This window comes from Drosophila mojavensis, unplaced genomic scaffold (genome assembly GCF_018153725.1).
Source record: "Drosophila mojavensis isolate 15081-1352.22 unplaced genomic scaffold, ASM1815372v1 contig_231, whole genome shotgun sequence".
Taxonomy (NCBI): domain Eukaryota; kingdom Metazoa; phylum Arthropoda; class Insecta; order Diptera; family Drosophilidae; genus Drosophila; species Drosophila mojavensis.
The window spans coordinates 5100294-5119689 of NW_025318772.1; the positions used below are offsets into that span (position 1 = coordinate 5100294).

The 19396-nt window shown below is 47.1% G+C and overlaps 1 protein-coding gene across 1 annotated transcript; it reads right to left on the reverse strand.

Annotated features, from left to right (window-relative positions):
* Positions 1 to 558: 558 nt before the first annotated feature.
* LOC6574999 lies at positions 559 to 9050 on the reverse strand. The gene is made up of 7 exons (XM_044008070.1): positions 8647 to 9050; positions 4296 to 4755; positions 3811 to 3971; positions 3493 to 3694; positions 2235 to 3424; positions 1678 to 1887; positions 559 to 1442 (listed from the first exon to the last, which is right to left on the reverse strand). Exons 2-7 carry the CDS (start codon positions 4739 to 4741, stop codon positions 1348 to 1350), a joined length of 2304 nt encoding a protein of 767 aa, XP_043864005.1. The 5' UTR covers positions 4742 to 4755; positions 8647 to 9050; the 3' UTR covers positions 559 to 1347.
* Between the last annotated feature and the right edge of the window lie 10346 nt (positions 9051 to 19396).

The window sequence follows — 19396 nt, forward strand, 5'->3', positions numbered from 1 at the left end:
AAAGAGTTTCAGAACACGTTCGATCATCTAAGAATGCTAGAAATAGCTGTAAAATCTCTGTGGACTTTAAGCACATCTATAATTAAAGTCTGGCCACAAATGTAGAAATTTAATAGCCCTATTATGCTATAAGCCATTACTGAGCCGCATTCCTGAAGATCAAAGAACTACAAATTTTAGCTCAACTTAAGCGGAATGTGTTTGCAAGTAGGTGAAATCAAGAAAAAAATTAAGTTGTTTATCGGCAATTTGTTAGCCCCTATTTTTTTATTTGCTGGCTCAATTAATTTGTCACTTTTACTTCTTGTTGCTGGGCTTAGCGAAGACTTGGCTCAGTTTCACTAGTTAAGTTTCCACCTGGTAAGTGTTGCGCCCTGTCTTGGCCTAAACGTGGCTCTGATTGATTTGTATCAACGTTGATTAGGCCAAAACCAACAATCAGAGCGGCCTGGCGTGAAGGCCCACTTGAGGTTGGCCTTGTTAGATCGGACAGGCTCGATCAATTGACAGGCAAATTGCCAACCAAATAGTAGAGTAAAAAGAAGTCAAGCGAATGAGTAATTTCTAATATGTTTATTTACTTTTTGCGTTTACGTTTACGTTTACGTTTAAGTTAACGATTACGTTTCAGTTTACGTTTACGTTTACATTCACGTTTTTGTTGTTTTTATAGCATCTGAAGTTTGTCTCGTGTTACATTGCATTTCTAGGCCTAGTATTGTATTAAGTATTTAGATTTAAAGTATTCAGACAGTCAAACCTCTTAAGTGAGACAAGTGTCGTCTCAGCGACGTAAGCTCAATTAAGAGGTTTGAATGATTTTTTGCACTACGACTAAGGAGCTTTCAAGTCTTAAGCTGATAGTATGCCGACATATTCAGAGTAGTCTTAGCAGTAAGTCTTATAGAGTAAGCATATATATGAGCATAAATATTAAGCTACAGTTCCAGGGCCCTTTCCATGTGGTGTGTGAGCGTGTGTGTGGTGTATGGTGTGTGAGCGTGTGTGTGGTGTGGTGTATGGTGTGCCTGGCTCAGTCAGTGCCACGCTTTTCCCATTGGCCATGTGGTGCAGAGAAGTCCAGCTCTACGTTGCGCGCAATGGCTTTGAAGTGCCACAGCTGCAGCCACATTGGAGGACCCCGTTTCGTACAGCTACTAACTAGATTATGAGCGTTGCTAAGCTTTCTGTTTTCTGTTTTTTTTTTCCATTTTTTTTCTGAATTTTTTTTTATGATTCTTTTCTTGTAGCTAAGAGAGCGAGAGAGAGAGAGAGAGAGAGTGCTTCATGCTAGTTTGCTCCATTCTACATCTTCCATCCTCCGAGCAAGCAACCACTCGCGCCAGTTTATCGCTTGTGTAACGCGCGCTTTTGCATGTTGTCCCAAACGGCAATAACCGTCAGCTGCAGCAGCAAAAAGAGTGCCCCGGCAATTATGAAGCCTGCAAATAGAGTTGTAAAGCGCAAGAGATATATTTATGGGTTTATTTAATTAGCTGGTCACTCAGCCAGCAAGTGCGCTGTTTATTTTTTTTTTAGTTTCTTGCTTTTTGCTTTCTGCTTTCTGCTGTGTGCCCGAGTTAGATGTTGCACCGGCACGCGATTACCACAAATAAATTTGGCGCGCTTGAGTTGCAGATTAGACGAGTAGCGCCAGGCAGAGCCATGTTAACTTACCATAGCCATTTATGCAAGTGTCCGTTTTGTTGGCCAATTCCAATTGCAGCTTGCCCAGGCCGTCGCTCGGCTCGCCGTTGCTCGCATCGGCACCATTGAAGGCAAACTTATCGGTGATTTGGATGGACTGCACAAGCAAAATGTTCTCATCGGTTGCCCGCTGATGACTCACATCACGTTTCTGGCGTTCCGACTTAATCGCCAGCTCAACTGTGGAAAGGTAGCAACCAGAAGGTAACAAGTGATGAGGAAACATATATGTATGTTTGTATGTACTGAATAATCTGTGGGAGCCACAATCAGCCAGTGGCCAGAGATGAATGAAGCGGCGACTTGGACTAAAGTTCATGAACCTTAAGTTGAAGTCTGATCGTACTAAACCCGGAACCGCTTAGCGTTTATCAGTTACACATTGTTGAAACAAATTGTTTGAATAAAGGGAATTTCATTTTCTTTGGGCCAAGTCTTCACTTCACTTCACTATCACTGCCGAAATCACAGCGATAAATCACGGGACAGTGATTTCGCACAGCACTACCGTTATGACTGCAACTTACCGCCATCGGTGCCGTTGAGGACGGAGCGCTTGCGACGTCCATAGGACAGCAGAGACTTCAGCTCGCCGTTCTCATCGTTGTCGCAGATAACCGGTTCGCAGCGCGGTATGCAGGGCGTGACCAGGGCGCGGAACTGCACCAGCTCCGAGGAGGGGAACTTGAAGGCGTCGAACTGTGAGAGCAGCACCTTGCGATTGCTGGCCATCTTTTGCATAGCGCTCATAATGTATTGATCCGTGGGACAGCCGTTGGCATCGATCAGCGTAATCTCGGCGCTGTCTGTGCCGTCCATGGCAACCAGTTCGCGCACAAATATCTCATACGGACTGTTGGCATCGACGATCTCGAATCGCAGCGCCAAAGGATCGCCAACCTCGGCAATCCGCTTCATATCGCTGCCATCACGCGCCGTGATCTTCATTATGACATTCGGTGAGTCCACAATAATTTCCTCGCTCAGAGTTGATTCGATCTCGCCAGTGACGCCCAGATCAACATTGTTCACAACCGTCTTGTTGGTCAAATCGTACTGACAGCTAACGGCCAGACCCAGATCCGAGGAGGTGACAATCATATCGTGATGCTGAATAACAATGTCGTTCATATACCGTCCATAGGCGCTCTGGCGCACATTGCACTCGAGGTCATTGTAGCGCATGCGCAGATCGAACTCCAGCGAGCTGTTGACATTTACGGCACAGGATTTGGGCGCTCCCTTGGCATAGACCTTGCCGTCGAAAAGCTTGGAGGTGCGAATCTTGGTGATCATCTCACCCGAGCGACAATCAATGGAGACATTGTAGCAGGCGGACTGCTCATAGGTGGCCGCCTCTTCGATGTTCAGATAGGGCTCCGAGAGATCGCTGAGCGTGGCGCGACTGTGGTGGGATAGACGGCAGACGTGCTCGCCGGTTTCATTATAGTCGTAGGAGTGGCAGCGGAAGGGAGCGCTGAGGCAGAGGTCGCGGCAATCGTCAATGCTCTGCACATTCTGGTGCACCGAGTCGACGGTCTTTAAAATGCGTCCCGAGATGCGCTTGAACTCGCACAGTTTGCTGGGCTCCTCGGCGCAGTTGTTCTCGAGATATTCGGCGCCATCGTAGGCCACAATGTTGGCCTCCTCCGACAGCGTAATGCGATCCATGTCCGACAGTTCACACAGGCCAGAGTGCGCATAAAAGTTGGCCGAGCTTCAGAGAGGCAGATGAATGAGCTGCGAAATGGCAACTGGAATGTTTGTAACGGGACTACCACTTACCGGCAGGTGAACTCCGTTTCGCCCAGGCACAGCTCGATGCAGTCGCGTCGCGTGGCCACGCTCTGGCTAGACTTGGCATGCTCCGGCAGACGGTAGCCCTGCACACGATCGATGCACCAGGCCTTTGAGCAGGGTCGCACACCAAAGCAGGATTTCTGTGCGTAGACCGTGAAAACGGGATATTGCGATCGGGAAAGTGAACCTGTCGTAAGTAGAAGGCGGAGCTAGTAAGCCGCAGGCCCACACACAGACACACACACACTGACACACAGGCACACACATAGACACACCGCCAAATTACAAGCGTGCCCCACTCACCTGGCAATTGATCGGCGGTGCTGCGGAACATGACGCAGAGCCCCGTCTCGTAGTTAACAGCGCTGCAAGATTCATTAGCCTGGCAGGCCTCCAAGCAGTCGGTCAGCATCAGTGTGCCGGGCAGCGTCTCCAATTGCTTCGATGGCGCCGATAGCACGTACCTGCCGGGCATTGCGGGTTAAGACAAAATGCGGCGCATAAATATTTTTTGTTTACAACAGGTTTAAGGGGGGCAATAGCATTAACGATTCTCTAGACTGGGCAACCTCGGCAACCAACGCGAAATCTTATTAACTCTTCGTACGCCCCACGCTGTACTGCGAGTGCCAACCTTTTACGATGTGCGAACAGGCGGTTCGTTAATTAATGGCCCCCTCGCCAAAGTGCCGCAGTGCCACAGTGCCCTGTGTCCCTGCTCCACGCCCAATTGCCACAAGCCAGAGATCCATGTATATACTCAAATAGATATAGCAGCTATCACCTACCCAGTTATAAGCTCAAAGCCAATCATATCCGGCTCGCAGTCTTCATCGATCTGGCTGCCTAGTGGCGCAGCCGTCGCGCTCAGATCATCGATTTTGCTCTCGCCATTGACAGGTGTTGCTGCAGGTTCCGCTACAGCAGCTTCCGCCGGCTGCTGTTCGCTCGCATGCGGTGTCAACGGTTTTGGTAGCTCGCTTCCGCTCGCTGGCTGTGCGCCCTCTGATGCGGCTGCTACTGAGGCTGAGGCTGAAGCAGAGGCTGCTGCAATTGTCGGCGTCGCATTGTTGCGCGGAAATGTCTTCAACGGTTTCGCCGGCCGCTTAGGCAGCTTGCGGGCCGCCGCTGCTGTGTCCACATGCAACAGCAGCGCCAACAGTAGCACCAGCGACATTGTTGCCATCATGCTGACTCGCCCGTTTCTGTTCGTTGTCAATGACCGTGGCTGCATTTTGTTGCTGTTAGCTGTAAGATGGCAAAAATGATTTGGTAACTTGGTTTTTAATTAGCATTTCAGTTTCCTTGCATGCTTATCTCATGATTAATTGCAAGAGCAGTTACAGTTAAAGCTTAATAATGGGTTTAATGGATTTAATGGCAGGCCCCGGTCTCAGCCCCAGCCCAAGCCACAGTCTTAGTCCGGTCCCAGCTTCTGCCCAGTCTAGCAACGCCCACTAGCACGAAGTGCTTGTGATTAATTGTGCAAGAATTACGAAACTACAGCTCTGATGCAAAATCAATTTCGTTGATGATGAGTTCATGGCTGCTGCAACTGCAGCACGCACAGCCAAGGGAATTAAAATAACACCACTTGGCAAAAAAGAAAAGGAAAAACGCACGCAAAACTACAGCTCGTCCAGGCTGGGAAAACTGAAAGAAAAAAAGAAGCTGATTGGCATTGCGATTGCCTCTATGATCATGTGATCGATACTTTGGGTACTTGAATTGTTGTTAGTGGCTTTGCGGTTCTTAACGGTGCAGCTTTGAAAGCAGCATGGAAAATGCATTACGTGTAATATGCGTTAAATCACAGAGCAGCTGCCAGTGAGTTTTCCACATGCGCTGACGACCAGATTGATTTCCGCGCTAATCGAATTGAAATGGACAACATTCTAGCCCGGTCCGAGCAGCTGTGCGCCATTTTGGTGGCCAATGCTGTTCAGTCCACTAATAGAGTCAGTTCTCTACTGTGTGAGCTCATAATCCACGATTATGCAATTGTTTGCTCGCAAATCGATTTGCATGCATTGCAATGGTCAATGGCACGGTCACACTTGATACCACAGCCGGTCACCCAGGACAGTTCATGTTTCATGTAGACACGTCGCTAATAGCGGTAAATATGTGGTGGCGTCAAAAGTCGCAGCTACAGATGCAGATGGAGCTCTAATTATCTATGTTGCCTGGGTCAGGTCTCGGCGACTCCTTTGGACCCGTTTACAAGCAGGGGGAACAAGTCGCTGGTTTCAGGCGCAGCAAATAGAAATTCAGTGAAATGTTTGCCCACTCAAATTACAATTTAATGTTGTGGGTCAGTCGCTTTAGTGGGCCAATAAACTAAATCCGCATCGATGGACAAGACAAGCGTGGTAATCGCGGTCAGTTGCCATGCACATAAATTTCGAATTGGCATTGCAGTTGCTGTTGCTACTGCTGCTGGCAATGCTCCTGCTGCTCCTGCTGTTGCTGTTGCTGCTGCTGCTGTGGTGGATTTGTTTGCCATTTGAATTCGAGTTCGATGTCGATTTATTTATGTATTCACATGCATGGACACATTTGTATACATTTATTTGCAGCGGCACAGGGGAAAATCTATTTTGCCAGGAAATGCTGCAGTCCGTTTGCGAGTTGATGTTTTGTGCGAATTTACGTATTTACGGTCAAATTTGACAGTTTGCTTAACTCTTGTTTTATAGACTCTTTATAGCCAGTCAATCCATTTGAGAGAGTTAAGAGTGGGCAGCGAAACGGAAAAGAGTTTTTGCTTTTCGTGTTCTAATTGGGCCGTATAAAAATCTTTATGAGTGGTTCGTGAATGCTGCTAATGGCCTATGGGGGAAAAGTTTTGATTATCGACCGTTATGATCATAAGCAAGCTAATACGCTTCAATCTGAATAGCATTTAGTTGCTGAAATTTGGGCTAATCCGGCGAGCCAGTGCCACCAGCACGGCTGTCAGGTGTCAGCTGTCAATGCATCTGCGCGCTGCTCTGACACCAATTCGAAACTGTCTCTCCGGCGTTGCGGCAGTAGCTCATGTTATTTCTTAATTAAAATTGCAAGTAATCAAAAAAAAAAAAAATGAAGTGTATATATATAATATTTCACTTCCATTGAGTGTTGCTGACTGAAACTGTGCCAGGCTGCGCCCCGGAACCAGGAGAATGCCGATGAGAATGACATAACTGGCGCGGCGGAGCGCGAACGCCAATGCGAATGCGAATGCGATGCGAGCGCTTATCTCAATTGAGGCGCGAGTCATTGTAACTGTAAGCAGTGTGGTAGCCGCAGATGAAGCCAGTCGGGCAGGTAGGTGCAAGCGTAGCTGCGGTTTGAGCTGTGGCGGTGACTGTGTTGGCTGCCTCTGCTCTAGCTCTGGCTATCTTCATTCCACTGGCTGGAGCAATTTGAAGTGCACCCGCAGGCCATTGGCACAGGAGCTGACCCACATCGTCCATGCCAAAGTTATTTTTATTGAAATTTTAGCAATTTGCGCCAATTTCTATAATATCATACATATACACTGTGTATATGTGTGTGTGTGTGTTGGCTGTTGGGTGTGCAGTGGTTATACTATGCGACAAATGCTCGATTAATTGCCTGTGGATTAGCAGTGAAATTGTGGGCATTCTGTTGCTGCTGCACAAACAAAAGACTTAGGCGACAAACGTGTTTCAATATCACGATCAAAAGACTTCAACAACAAACTAGCTTTTCATTTGACAAGTAATGCCACACCGAAAACCTAACGGCATATTAACCGCACCATTTGAAAGCTTTTCGAATATCTAATCTACTCGGCCAATGTGTAAAATGAAAACATGAATTCTTTTCGAATCACGCTTCGCTTGTAAAGCTACCGCAGTGAAGGCTTAACTGTGAACCAATTCGGATAGTGAAAAATCAACATAAATGTAGTGCACAAAAGAGCTCGAGCTGCTTTTAGCATAACAATGAACTTGCTGTTACCCCAGGAATCTCCGTCTGTCTATTGTGCGGTAATTGTCATAATACGGCAGCTTAGGTGACCAAATAACGTGGACTTATATGCATGCTGCTCCTCTATTACAGTTTCGGCTTCATTGTCGGCGGCACGTAGTAAACAAATTTGTCAGTGAGTCAATATAAAAGACTGGAAGTGAGAAATGTTTAGTATATGCAAATATGCTCCATTCACCGGGATATTTTTATCTCAGCATTGTTCAAATAGTTATGAAAAACAGGTGGAACCGCCGAAGAGTTCGGCGAAGAATTCGGGAAATATGATATATTGGCATTGTTTGTGTGTTTAAGACAAGCGGTCAAAATGCAGCGAAAGTTTTTGTTCAAATGGCATTTGAGATGAAGCATTTAGACAGATTTCAGCTCTTGTTAGGCTAGCTGCTAACGCTGATTATCTCTCTGATTCTCTCTGCACATAGCCAAGCGGCTAATTGTCTTCAATTATATCATAACTGTTGGCTGACCCAACCCAAGTGACCCAAATCGCCAGGCCGAAACTGAATGGCCAGCCATCCCAGGCGATTACCACTCGGCCATGCACCAGTGCCGGAATGAGCAATGAAAATTTTTCGCAGATGAATAATTTTTTGTCATTCTGCGGAGTGGAGTGCTGCTGGTACTACTGGTGCTTCTGGTGCTGCGTGTGCGGCAGCCGGCAAAAGTTAATTGCCTCTAAATTCAGCGCATTTGGGAAATGTTTCGTCAGGCTGTCTAGATAGATGACAAAAGTTTTTCCGGGCACAGCGCACAACGTTTGGTCCGGTCACACGAATTTCTAACGGTTCCATCATCTCCTCGTTTCGACTTCAACTGGAAGATGACGTTGCTTGTTCACTGGCGCTACATGCCTAAGATTCGGTTTGCACATATCATTCGCCAATCGCCTTGACATTCAGCCAAGGCTTTCTCTAATGGTCCATTGACCATTTTCGTTTTAATTGATGGACATGTGGACATCCTGTTGAGTCTCGACTTAACCATTGACACCATGTCAACCATCGATGGATGATGGCATGAATTCGATACCATTTGCAGAGCACGGTTAGCAATTTTTATTTAATTGCTTTATTTTTGATTATTATTATTTTTATTTTATTTTTTATTTTTTGCATTATTATGAAAAAAATTTGTTACCTTTGTATTTTTGCAAATATTATCGGTTTAATCCTTTTACTGCTTTAGTTGCACGTGAAGAAATAAATTACTTTGATTTTTGTTGAATTTTCGTTTATAAAATTAGCTTATGAACACAACGCACGCAGGACACACACAAATAGTTTTAACAATTTTGATTTTTTTTTTTTTTTTTGTATTCCGTAAAATGTTTATGTTAAAAACACCGATGGACCGCTATGCTCCGCTCACCGTCTGCACTCAAGAAAGTGGAGCGCCTAACTGCCGCACATACACCTAGGCAATAGGTTCTTATGTGAGCTTCTCAACACAGAATTACAGATGCTGCGCTGGGAAAATTGAATTGCTCTCAGAGTTCGTTAGCTTCTATGACTCGACGACCGCGACTGCGACTGCCAGTTAGAGCACCTTGACACTGAATGTTCGCTGCGAAGGCCGCGGAAAACTCTACAAGTTGGTAGCCAACAACATCGACCATCAACAGCAGCAGCAGCAGCAGCAGCAGCAGCAGCAGCAACGGCAGCAGCAACAGCAGCAGCAACAACAGCAGAAGCGGCAACGGTTACAACTAACTAACGTTGGCTCTCTCTTCGGTCACGCAAACCGGTAAAACATCGGCCACAAAGCTAATGGGACGCGCTCTTCGGTGGCTCTCTTCGTGAGCTGCTCTTTGTTGGCACTTTCTTCAGCCGAAGCTTTTCTCTGTTGCCATTGTAACGGGCAACCTGTCGGAAGCAATAAAATGCAATTATACGTCGAGCTAAACGATTTTCTAATGCGATTCCATAGCTGCGCCGGCTACACGCAGCCTCATCTTCAGCTCGGCTCAAAAATGGCACACACAACAGTGCGATCTTATTGCCAATTGAGACTATAGCAGGCAGGTGCATTGATTGCCAAAGAGAGTAAAAGCCTAAGAACGAAAGAGTCCGCAAAGACTCATTCATATATACCTGTATACCTCTGTCTCTCTCACTCTCTTTCATCCACCTAAAAAAGAACATTGCAGCTTTCTAATGACCAAAGCTGTAACCACAATAACAACATCAAAACCAACAACTACATCGGCAGCAACTGTGATGATCATTAACGCAACGCACGCCTAATTAAATGCAAGATAACAAATCTGAACTAAGCCTCGAATGAGGCCACTGATTGTAGCATAGCAGCATAGGAAGAGTAGAAGGTGGAGGTGGAGGCGGAAGAGTGTGGAGTGCTCGCTTATGCATCTTACGCAACTCAAAACTTACGCCACGAAGAAAGCCCAGCCAAGTCTTGCACATGTGTCAAATATGATTGAATCTGTTCGTCACTCTAGCCTTACAGACTCATACTACTCATTCCACTCATACGAGACACACGGACTCAGAGGCTGATGATGCAATTAAGTATTGTCGAACGCCAACCGAAAGCACATCAAACTGCACTCGATGCACTTTCCCCTTCCCCAATTTCATGCATTTCAGATACACTTGCAATTGCATTCAGTTACTCCCATTCGTCGGTTCGACAGTTCGATTCTCTGGCGATAAATCGACACATGACGATGATGACGATGAAAATGAAGATGAAGATGACGATGAAGAGATGACGACGATGGCGACGTCATCAGCTTTTGTCGCATTGTGCGGATAATTGACGCCTCGGCTGTTCAATCATCGCGGTGGAGAGAATTATACAATTTGTTCAACAATATGCGATGAACCTGATAAAGAAATTACATAAATTGTGTCTTTCGGAAAAGCTTTTGGAGCAGGAAGTCTACGATCGCCATCCGTCTGCCGTGTGAATGAAAACTCCTCTACTTCTGCTTCGCCTCCCAATCTCAATCCCCAATCCCAATTCCATCTTCTGTTCTCTGTATTCTGAATTATGGGCTGGGCAATGAATGGTTGTAGATTGATTAAACAACAGAAAGCCAGACACGAAGCTTTGCGGCTGTCTGCAATCTATATATCTGACTCTGTCTCAGTCCATGTCTATGTCTTTTTCCTATTCCTCGGGATTGAGTAATTGTTGTTTGCAAAAGCTGTGCTCTAATTGTAATCTGCACGCCGATCGCTGTCAAAATGATGTTGTTCCCAGGAATTAATTAAGTCTCTTGCCAAACCATCGCCAAATTACGCTGGGCATATTTCGCACTATGCCCCATTCCCAGGTCGCTTGGGTCAACTGACGAGTTTATTGCTCTTTCTTATCTGTCTGAAGCGCCGAACCGTTATGAGGAAGTCAATAAGTGATTTCAATGGGCCACGTTAGCTTTGGCTTTTGGTGTCATTTCGATATTCAAATATGTGTTGCCATTCTAATAGTCGGGAACTGGGCCAAGCCTAACGCTGAAAGTGAGGCCAACACAATATCTTCGACTCGACTCGATTCGACTCGCCTCGTTTGTAGTGCAAACAGACCCAAAAACTCTCCAGATAGATTTGTGTCGCTCTGTTCTCGTTGATTTGGTCAATTGAGTGACATGCAAATTTCCTTTCGATTTTCACACATTCTCCGTCGACTTCTTGCTGATTGCCGCCCCTGAGAAGGTCGATAGGCAGCGAGAGGGGGAGCGGAGACACAGTCGGAGTAGGAGGAGTTATGTGCAGGTTGTTCACTGTTTATATTTCCGGCAATCAATCGGCTCAACTGAAACTCTCGTTCATTGTTGCAATTGTTTGCAAATTGATCGACTTCGTCTGTTTGTTTGCCTCGCTTCGGGCTGGTTTGGATCGTTTTTGGATTGTTGTTGCTGTGTTCATTAGAAGTGTATCGACACACGACACACGACGGAGGACAGACGAGAGTGACACGGGGAGGCTGACAAAGTACTTTCGCTTGGAATGCATCGGGAGAGTTTCCAGAGAAAGGAATCCACTCTGAGTATCTCTGGAGGCACTTCGGCAAGGGAGGAAGGCGAAATGCCTTAATGGATGCGTGGCTGGATGTGGAACACATGTAAAAGGAATCTCCGACACAAATCGAGGCCTAATTGCTGATAAGAATCGCACACATGATGAAAGTTGGCATCAGAGGCGCCAACGCCAACAGAGTTGAAAGTGCAGCGCGGACTCGACCCACTTCCGAGGGACGACCACGAACTAACAACGAAAGACTGAGACGACGAACTTGATTACTAGAACTGTAACAACCTTTCGCTTGATTGCACCGCCTTTGATTTGTTTTATTTCACTTTTCGATGGGCCCCTTTCCCCAAGGGCCACCACTAATTGCAGCAAAGGCATTTCTTCGACTCAGCTTTCCATGCAAAACACAACTAAACAAAAACTCATTCTAGCCACGCCAACCAGAATTTTCACTCTTAATAAGTTTCTCGTTTGGTGTGTGCCACTGACTGACTGTCGTCTGTCGTCTGTCGACGAGGCTTTGCGGTCTGTCGTGGCCCTGCCGCAGGTTGACGTCTCTTGTCTCAGCATAAAACTGTCAACGAGCATTTAACCCAGTTAACGCCCTTAGCCAAAGACAGCCAAGACGGCTACGCCACCTCGGCTCTCGATTCTCAGCTTTGAGTACTTGATCTATTCGACATGGGCGTTGCACGCCCCAACAGCAACAAAAAAGCGAGCAAGGTGTAAGATCCACAACCAGCTGAAGACCAGAACGAGCTGCACATGAGCAATGAGCAGATAAGAAAAGCCACAAGCCGAAATGCCAGTAAGGTGCATTCGCCGAGGTTGACTGATGGCTCTGGAGGCAGCCTGGAGGATGGAGGTGGGTGGTGCGGAGCTGTTGAATGTGACCAGCGGATATTGAAGCTGTTCGAGAGGGGGGAGACGACTCAGCAGATTGACCGATGTCTGACTCAAACCACGCTTGCAGAAAAGAATTCTGAGTGCGGTGAAAGTAGTCATCTCCATCTCCAACTCCAACACCAACACTAACAGCATCTCCAACTCCAGCTCCACCTCCAGCTCCATCTTCATTCGAAGACACGACAACGGCAGCGACTTGTTGAGATTCTGGTCCCAATAATGACACTTAAACGATGCAGTTTTTTCGTAATATGAATTTTCCTGTTTGTTGTCTGTTGTTCGGTTGGTCGCTTGGTCGCATCGGAGGAGCGTCTCGCCATCAATTAGAACCGGGACCGCGGAGTGGAGCCATCTGAGCTGCAACTCAATCACCAGCCAACAGCCATCGGCCATCGGCAGCTTCTTCTCCGTCGTCTTCTAATTGCCGCAGTTTTTGTTGCTCTTGCGCCTTGCCTCAGTCCGGTCCGCGGTCCTGGCCCGAGAGGAACCTTATGAGTTATGAGTACGCAAGGTGTCGTGTGCAGTGGATGTCGCTTGAGTCGTTTGATCCAAACGCAGATGCAGTAGAAAGCTTTTCTCCTTCTAGGGCGCATTGATTCGAATGAGCTCCTCCAATTCATAACCGCACTAAACCAGGCAAATTGGCACTCATCACCAATTGGCTATCCAATGCCAATTCCAAAGCCGGACATATTCGCAAATTGGTGCCATTGCATTGTCAGCCTGGGTGATGCAATCTCTTTATCATCCATTCGGCATCCACTTGCTCTCCAGCTTCTCCACTCTTCCAATTTGAAATTTGCAAGACAAGACCCTGCTATTAGCAGCATCGTCGCAGCGATTTATTCGGGAGTCTTGGTCTCCGAGGGAGGGGCGCGGATAAATCAAGCTGTGTTTGCTCTGGGCGTTGGCAAACTGACTCGACAACGCGACGATTCCTTAGCCACAGTCACAGCCAGAAGTACTGCCTGCGCCCAAAATGCAGTTGTCTTTCTTAAAGGGGCGTGTCCGCTATATGTTGCCGCCAGATAGGGAAGTATCTGGCCACTTGGGAAGTAGACATTAAACTCTTCACATACCACATAAGCCACTCAGAGCATTTGTCTTTAGATATGAATAACTTCTCTCATTCTATATGAGGCGGAATGACCTTGAGTCCAAAATAATTCTGGAGTTAAGTTAAATTTTCATTGAGTTTAGAAATATTGTAGCTGAAGTTCAGCTTGGGTTCATGCTCATGAAGAACTAATCGACACTGTTAACAATCAGTGCTTTAGGTGTTAACACGTTCTTTCCTTCTGATTGCAGGAGTCGCAGCCCCATTAAAAATCTGCTCCAATTTGCTGCAACATAAAAGGGGCATCAGCTCTTTAATTTATGTTCGCCTCGCGTTCGGCATGAATCGCAAATGGAACGAGGAAGAAGAATGCAAACACCAAACAGCAACCACCGAACCACAAGCAGAACAACAACAAACGAATTATTATTGGAAACTGTTACACCGAACTAATTGATTTATGGGCAAATGGTATATGAGATATTTGTAGAAACGCGATCGAAATAGAATTTGGATAGTTCAGGCGAGGCCAGTTTGCTGGAGACAGCGACTACGTGTGGTGGGTGCAGCCTTCATGGAGAGCAGCCATAAAATGGCCAGGCAACATGACGTGGAACATGGCCACTGCAGCAGAGCAGCAGATCAGCAGAGCAGGAGAGCAACTTTAGAACTGAACAACTGAACTGAAATGCATGTGGAATGAAACAACTTTTCAAGTAGTTCCCACAGGAAGTGTTCGCTGCCGAACGCATGCCAAAAATGGCTCCCCGAGGACAAGACAACCTCGGACGGACGACTGACCAATGCGCAAAGCGCAAGGCCCGAAAACGATCACGATTATGATGATCATTTCGGCGATTATGGCCGCGACAGTGCCAGCTTCTGGACGGTGCCAATGTCCCCACACAGTCCTCTACAACCTACTCAGTGCATGTCTCAAACACATTTCCCGACTGCAGCTCCAGCTCCAGCTCATACTTGGACTTGGACTTCGACTACGATTCTGAGTCTTAGTTGGTGGCGATCAGTGCGATCGTAGCTTGATCGTAGCCGGCATTAGCAGCTGTTGTATATTGTTTCTGCATTGTAACTGTCACCTGGTGGCACTTGGCAAAGCTGCCAGAAATAATAGAAATTATATGAAATGGGCATTTGGGGAGTGTGCCTCGACTTCCGTGTTTGGCTCTGGCTGGACAATGGGCCATTTGGAGCGAAGGCGAACAGGAATGTCACTGGTCACGCTGTGATGCAATCGCCCTCGCCTCTAGAAGCCTAATTTGGAAAGTTATTACAACATTTCGCTGAATTCTCCACACATTAGCACCGCTCAACCACCTCCCCCACAGGAAGAACTCTCATTTAAAATGATGGACACGTGCCAAGTTCATTTTTCCATTCCGCCGAGTGGACTGAAGATATCTTCTATGCGATGATGGATCGCTGAGGATGACAAGACACTTAATAGTCGCTTTGTTGTTGTTGCTTCTTTTGTTGACGATATTGCTGTTGTACATAGCTCTGCCAGCTGTTCGTGCCCTGCAATTTAACTGGCGAGTACGACTATTTAATGCCTCTGCCTCTGCTTCTGCTTCTTCCCCACCTTTCGCAAGGTGAAGCAACTGAGGGAACTCGAAGCTGGCGACTGATTTATGACAGCGCGAAAGATTCCACTGAGGATCGCTGGAGCACCGCATGCATCTGAGGGCAATTTGGCACTGCCAACTGACCAAAGACGGGCGTGGCGCCGATGCTGATGTTGAGGTGCTGTTGAGGCTGAGGCTGAGGCTGAGGCAGATGTAGGGACGAGGCCTATTACGTGATGATGTAATAATTCTTAAAGACGATGGCATTTTTATTGCGGAAAATGTTGCATAAATCAAGGCAGCAATAAAACGGAGCCCCCGTCGATCCGTCGACCCAATGCAAACAGGATGCTCCGAATACGAGACTCTATCATTCCTATTCAACGCCAATAATTTGCACCAAGAAGATCGACTGCGCGTCTTACAAAGCTTTTCGATGTTCGCGAATTCGACGGCGTCATGCGCCACAATGGGGATAGCGGCATAATTTGGAGTAGCTCTGGCCAAAGATCACTTCCGAGGCTGCTCTAATCAAGCACTCTCAGAGATAATCAGCGACTTGTTGCCACAACATTGTTGCATCAACACTCAACAGCCCACGCGATCTCTGAGTGTGCTTCGCACATTAGCAAGCGATCCGCTCGTCAGGTCTCAACTCAGAGCTCAGATCGTAGCAGCAGATGCACCACAGGCGTGAGAGATGATAGCGAGATCTGAGCGCTTCTGCTGGGGGAACGTGTTTGCCATTGCAATTGGAAGTAGATTTGTGCAGAGCCTACGCAAATGCGGATCACATCAAAGGAGAAGGATCATAAAAGGACTTTCGTCAGTTTGTCAGCAGGAGAAGAGCGTTTAAAATATGTTCCTTAACGAGAGACATTGATCTACGAAACATGTGTTTTATGGATCAGTGGGGGACCGTTAATGACATAAATAATTAGTTGGCTTGAATCGATTTAATATTCATTTGTTGGTCGTTATCACTACAAATCTCTCATAATAATAACAATCAAGTATTCTTAAACGGGTTGCCCCCATCAGTGAACAACAAACGCGTTCTCTGCCCGATTATATATGCAAACGAATTTAGTATAACATCACATAATATTATGACTACACTGTCTCATTTCTAATTTCTAATTGCGCAATCCAACCGAGCCCCGACACCACTCGGCTGTCACGCTTTGTTGTTCTGCTGACTCGGGAAGAAGAACCGGCGAATAGCCGAAGAGACGAATAGGCGAACACCTCGTAAATAGGCCACTGACTGACGTGATTACAATGTCAAAGTGGCCCTGGGAGGGGAGTGTTTGGTATCGTTGACTCTCTTTATTTATTATGCCCAATATAATTAATTTAATTTCGGTTCATAACGAACCTTTGTAGTAAGTTGTGGTGGGGGCGTGGCACTTGGCCGAAAACAGTATCGAAGCGTGAGCCACGATAGATCTTGAGGAGCATTTGCATTTCCTTCACTCTGAACGCTGAGCTGAGACATTGCGTGATTCGGCAAAAGATTCTTAACATTTCGAACACCTTTTTGGGTGTCCACTGGGTCTGGCGGTCGGTCGTTAAGGCAAGGGGTTCCAGGGGGCTGGCAGACTTCCAAACCTCCAAACCTCCAAAAGTACAAACAAAGCCACACAAAGTCAGAGAGCAAATTATTAGGCAGGCAAAGCGGGCAGACCAGCTGAGGGAAACTGCTTTTTGATGTTCGGTAATTGGCGGTTTGGCAGCACGCGAGGCGGCCACCACAGCAACTGGACTAGGGACTAGGGACAGGTATAGGTATTGATATAGGTATAGGGGATTGCGAGCTGGGAACTGAGACAGACAGACAGACAAAGAGACAAACTAACAGACCAGCGCCCAAGAGACACAGACTATTCTTCCGACTGCCGGCGCTCAGAATTCGGAATGGTAACGAGCCAGCGGATTTCGGCGTGACGCGCTTTTCGATTTCAAAGCACTGAGCTCAGAAATGATATTCGAGAGCGGAGAGCTGGAAGAGCACAGTTCTACTCAAGTCTCTCACTGAGACTGTTTCTGTTCTGTTCTGTTCTGTTCTCGAGTGTCGCTGATGCTGCCTTTGCCTGTGTCTCTGTCTCTGCCTCTGCCTCTGCTGCTGTCTGTTCGTTTCATAATAATTGGCAGCTTACAAATGTTCTTTCGGTTTTGATTTTGCTTCCATTTCCACTTATATTGTCTCGTATCTGAATTGTCGCGGTTTTCCAAAAGGAAAGGCAATGGGAAAGCAAGGGGAGTTCATAGCGGTACTTTGTTCCGTTGAACTCTTGAGCTCCGGCCGAGCTCTGGCAGACGAAACAGTTCCGACATTTTTGTGGCCAATCTCTGTCTCTGGGTCTGTCTCCGACTGTGGCTGTGGCTGCTGGGAGAGGAATTCAGACTAGGCATCCGCCACAAATAAAGTTGGCACTTTATAGGCGTGAACATTAATTAGACACCCAAACAGCGAGGGCAGGCAGCCTGAGCACCGTCAGCAGTTGGACAGGAGCCCCATTGCACAATAAATAAAACACCATGAAGGGCAAGTTACGTTGGCTGAGTTCCCAGTTGGGATCGGAGCACATTTCGGTAGATATTCGTACAGCTAATGAGCAAATGAGCTCACCGCTAAATGCAGCTTCCTGCATCGCTCTCTAGCCAGCTTCGTTAGTATCCACCCTCACTTGGAGCCAAGTCGGGGCGGAGTTGTTTGCGCATGCGCCGCGGCCAACCGCCGACCGCCAACAGATGCCAGATTAGCATTTAAATTGTAGTTACATTTGGCCAAGCTCACAGTAAAGCCAAACACAAGCAGAAACTAACTCAAACTCTGCGCCGACTTTAGATTATTTTTCATTCCGTTTAATTTTGTTCTGCTTCTTCCGCAGAAAACTTCTTGGCGTTGCATTGTCCCGCCCTCTTCTGGGGCGCTGTTCAAAGCAAACGTTTACCAAATGGAATTGTTGTCTTTGTTCTGTGTGGTTGGCTTGTAGTGGGAGCTGGCGTTCCCCTTGCACCCTGCCATTCAAGCACTTCAACTGATGTTATCAAAGCCTGGCCTCGGGCAGAAGCTTTCCTCAGCGTTGGGTGTTTGAAGTCTTGTGTGTGTTGTGCTCTGTGCTCTGTGCTATGCGTTCTGCGTTCTGTGTAGTGCTGCACAGTGCTGTGCTATGCCAAGGTAGCAATTTCAATATCAAAATTCGCCTGGCCTTTGGTCCGCTGCGAAACGGTTCGCTCAGAGAACGGTAAACCGCCAACGCCTTCTTCGGCATATCAGGCAACTCCCTTACGTTTTCGTAACATTTTAATCCAAATTAATTAAAATCCAACTCCAAGTGACCCACTTACTCAAATTTCTATTGACATCTGTATCTTAGTTTGCATTTATCCCGCTCTCCACCTTCTGCTCTCCTCGTTGACGACCATAAAAATTGCTGGAATAGAACCCGAAGATAAATAGTGAAACATTTGAAAAGAGACTTTAAAAGTGTGGCAGCCCCGCGGCGGGACTGCCAACCAGCTAACTCGCCATCCCAGCCTCAATCTCAGTCTCAGTCTCAGTTGGTTCTCTCTGGTTCGGAACTGTCATTATTCCGAGACGCTGCACAGGCCGATTAATTTGCGGCCGCTGTCTTAGTCTTAGTTGAGGAACCGAGAAAGTACCGTAAGCGTAGGTGGCTTGATGAGGTCTGCTGCCGTTTGGTGGATCGCTCGTTGGGTCACTTGATGGCTCTCCTCGCTTCAGCAGCCCACAGAGCCACCGACCCACCGACTGCCCCTCGGCCAGGGCCACTAATTAATTGCGTGCTTTGACTCGGTCACACTCCAAGCGCCCCACCGTCAATGGGGAGGAGGCTGGCCTCTGGGCAGGGCTTCAGATTGGAGTTGGTCGTCGTCTCAGTTGTTGCTCTGATTGACAGGAAATTGTTATGTAGCCAGCCAATCGCCATCTAACTGTTCGCAGACAGTTTTTTAGTTCTTCTGAGTTATTTTTAGCCAAGTTCGATTAAGAGCTACAAATTTGAGAACGAAGTTTGCGTGGTTGTTGTTGTTGTTGTTGTCGTTGTTAATGACGGGTTCAATGGCATCCCTGCTTAAGCAGTTGACCTGAAACCCAATGCATACCTCGAGTATAATCGAAAGTTTCCTTGCCTCGACGCAGGCCTGAGTCACTCTGCCACGTGCAAATGTTTTGTGTCTAATCATCTGGCACTCGAGACATTCGAGAGTGTGCAGAATCCAACAAAATCAAATCGAGTCAAACTCTCACTGCACTCGTCCATGTTTTCAGCGGGGGCGGAACGAGGTATGAAGGCTGTGGACCACGGACCGTGGACTGGCGA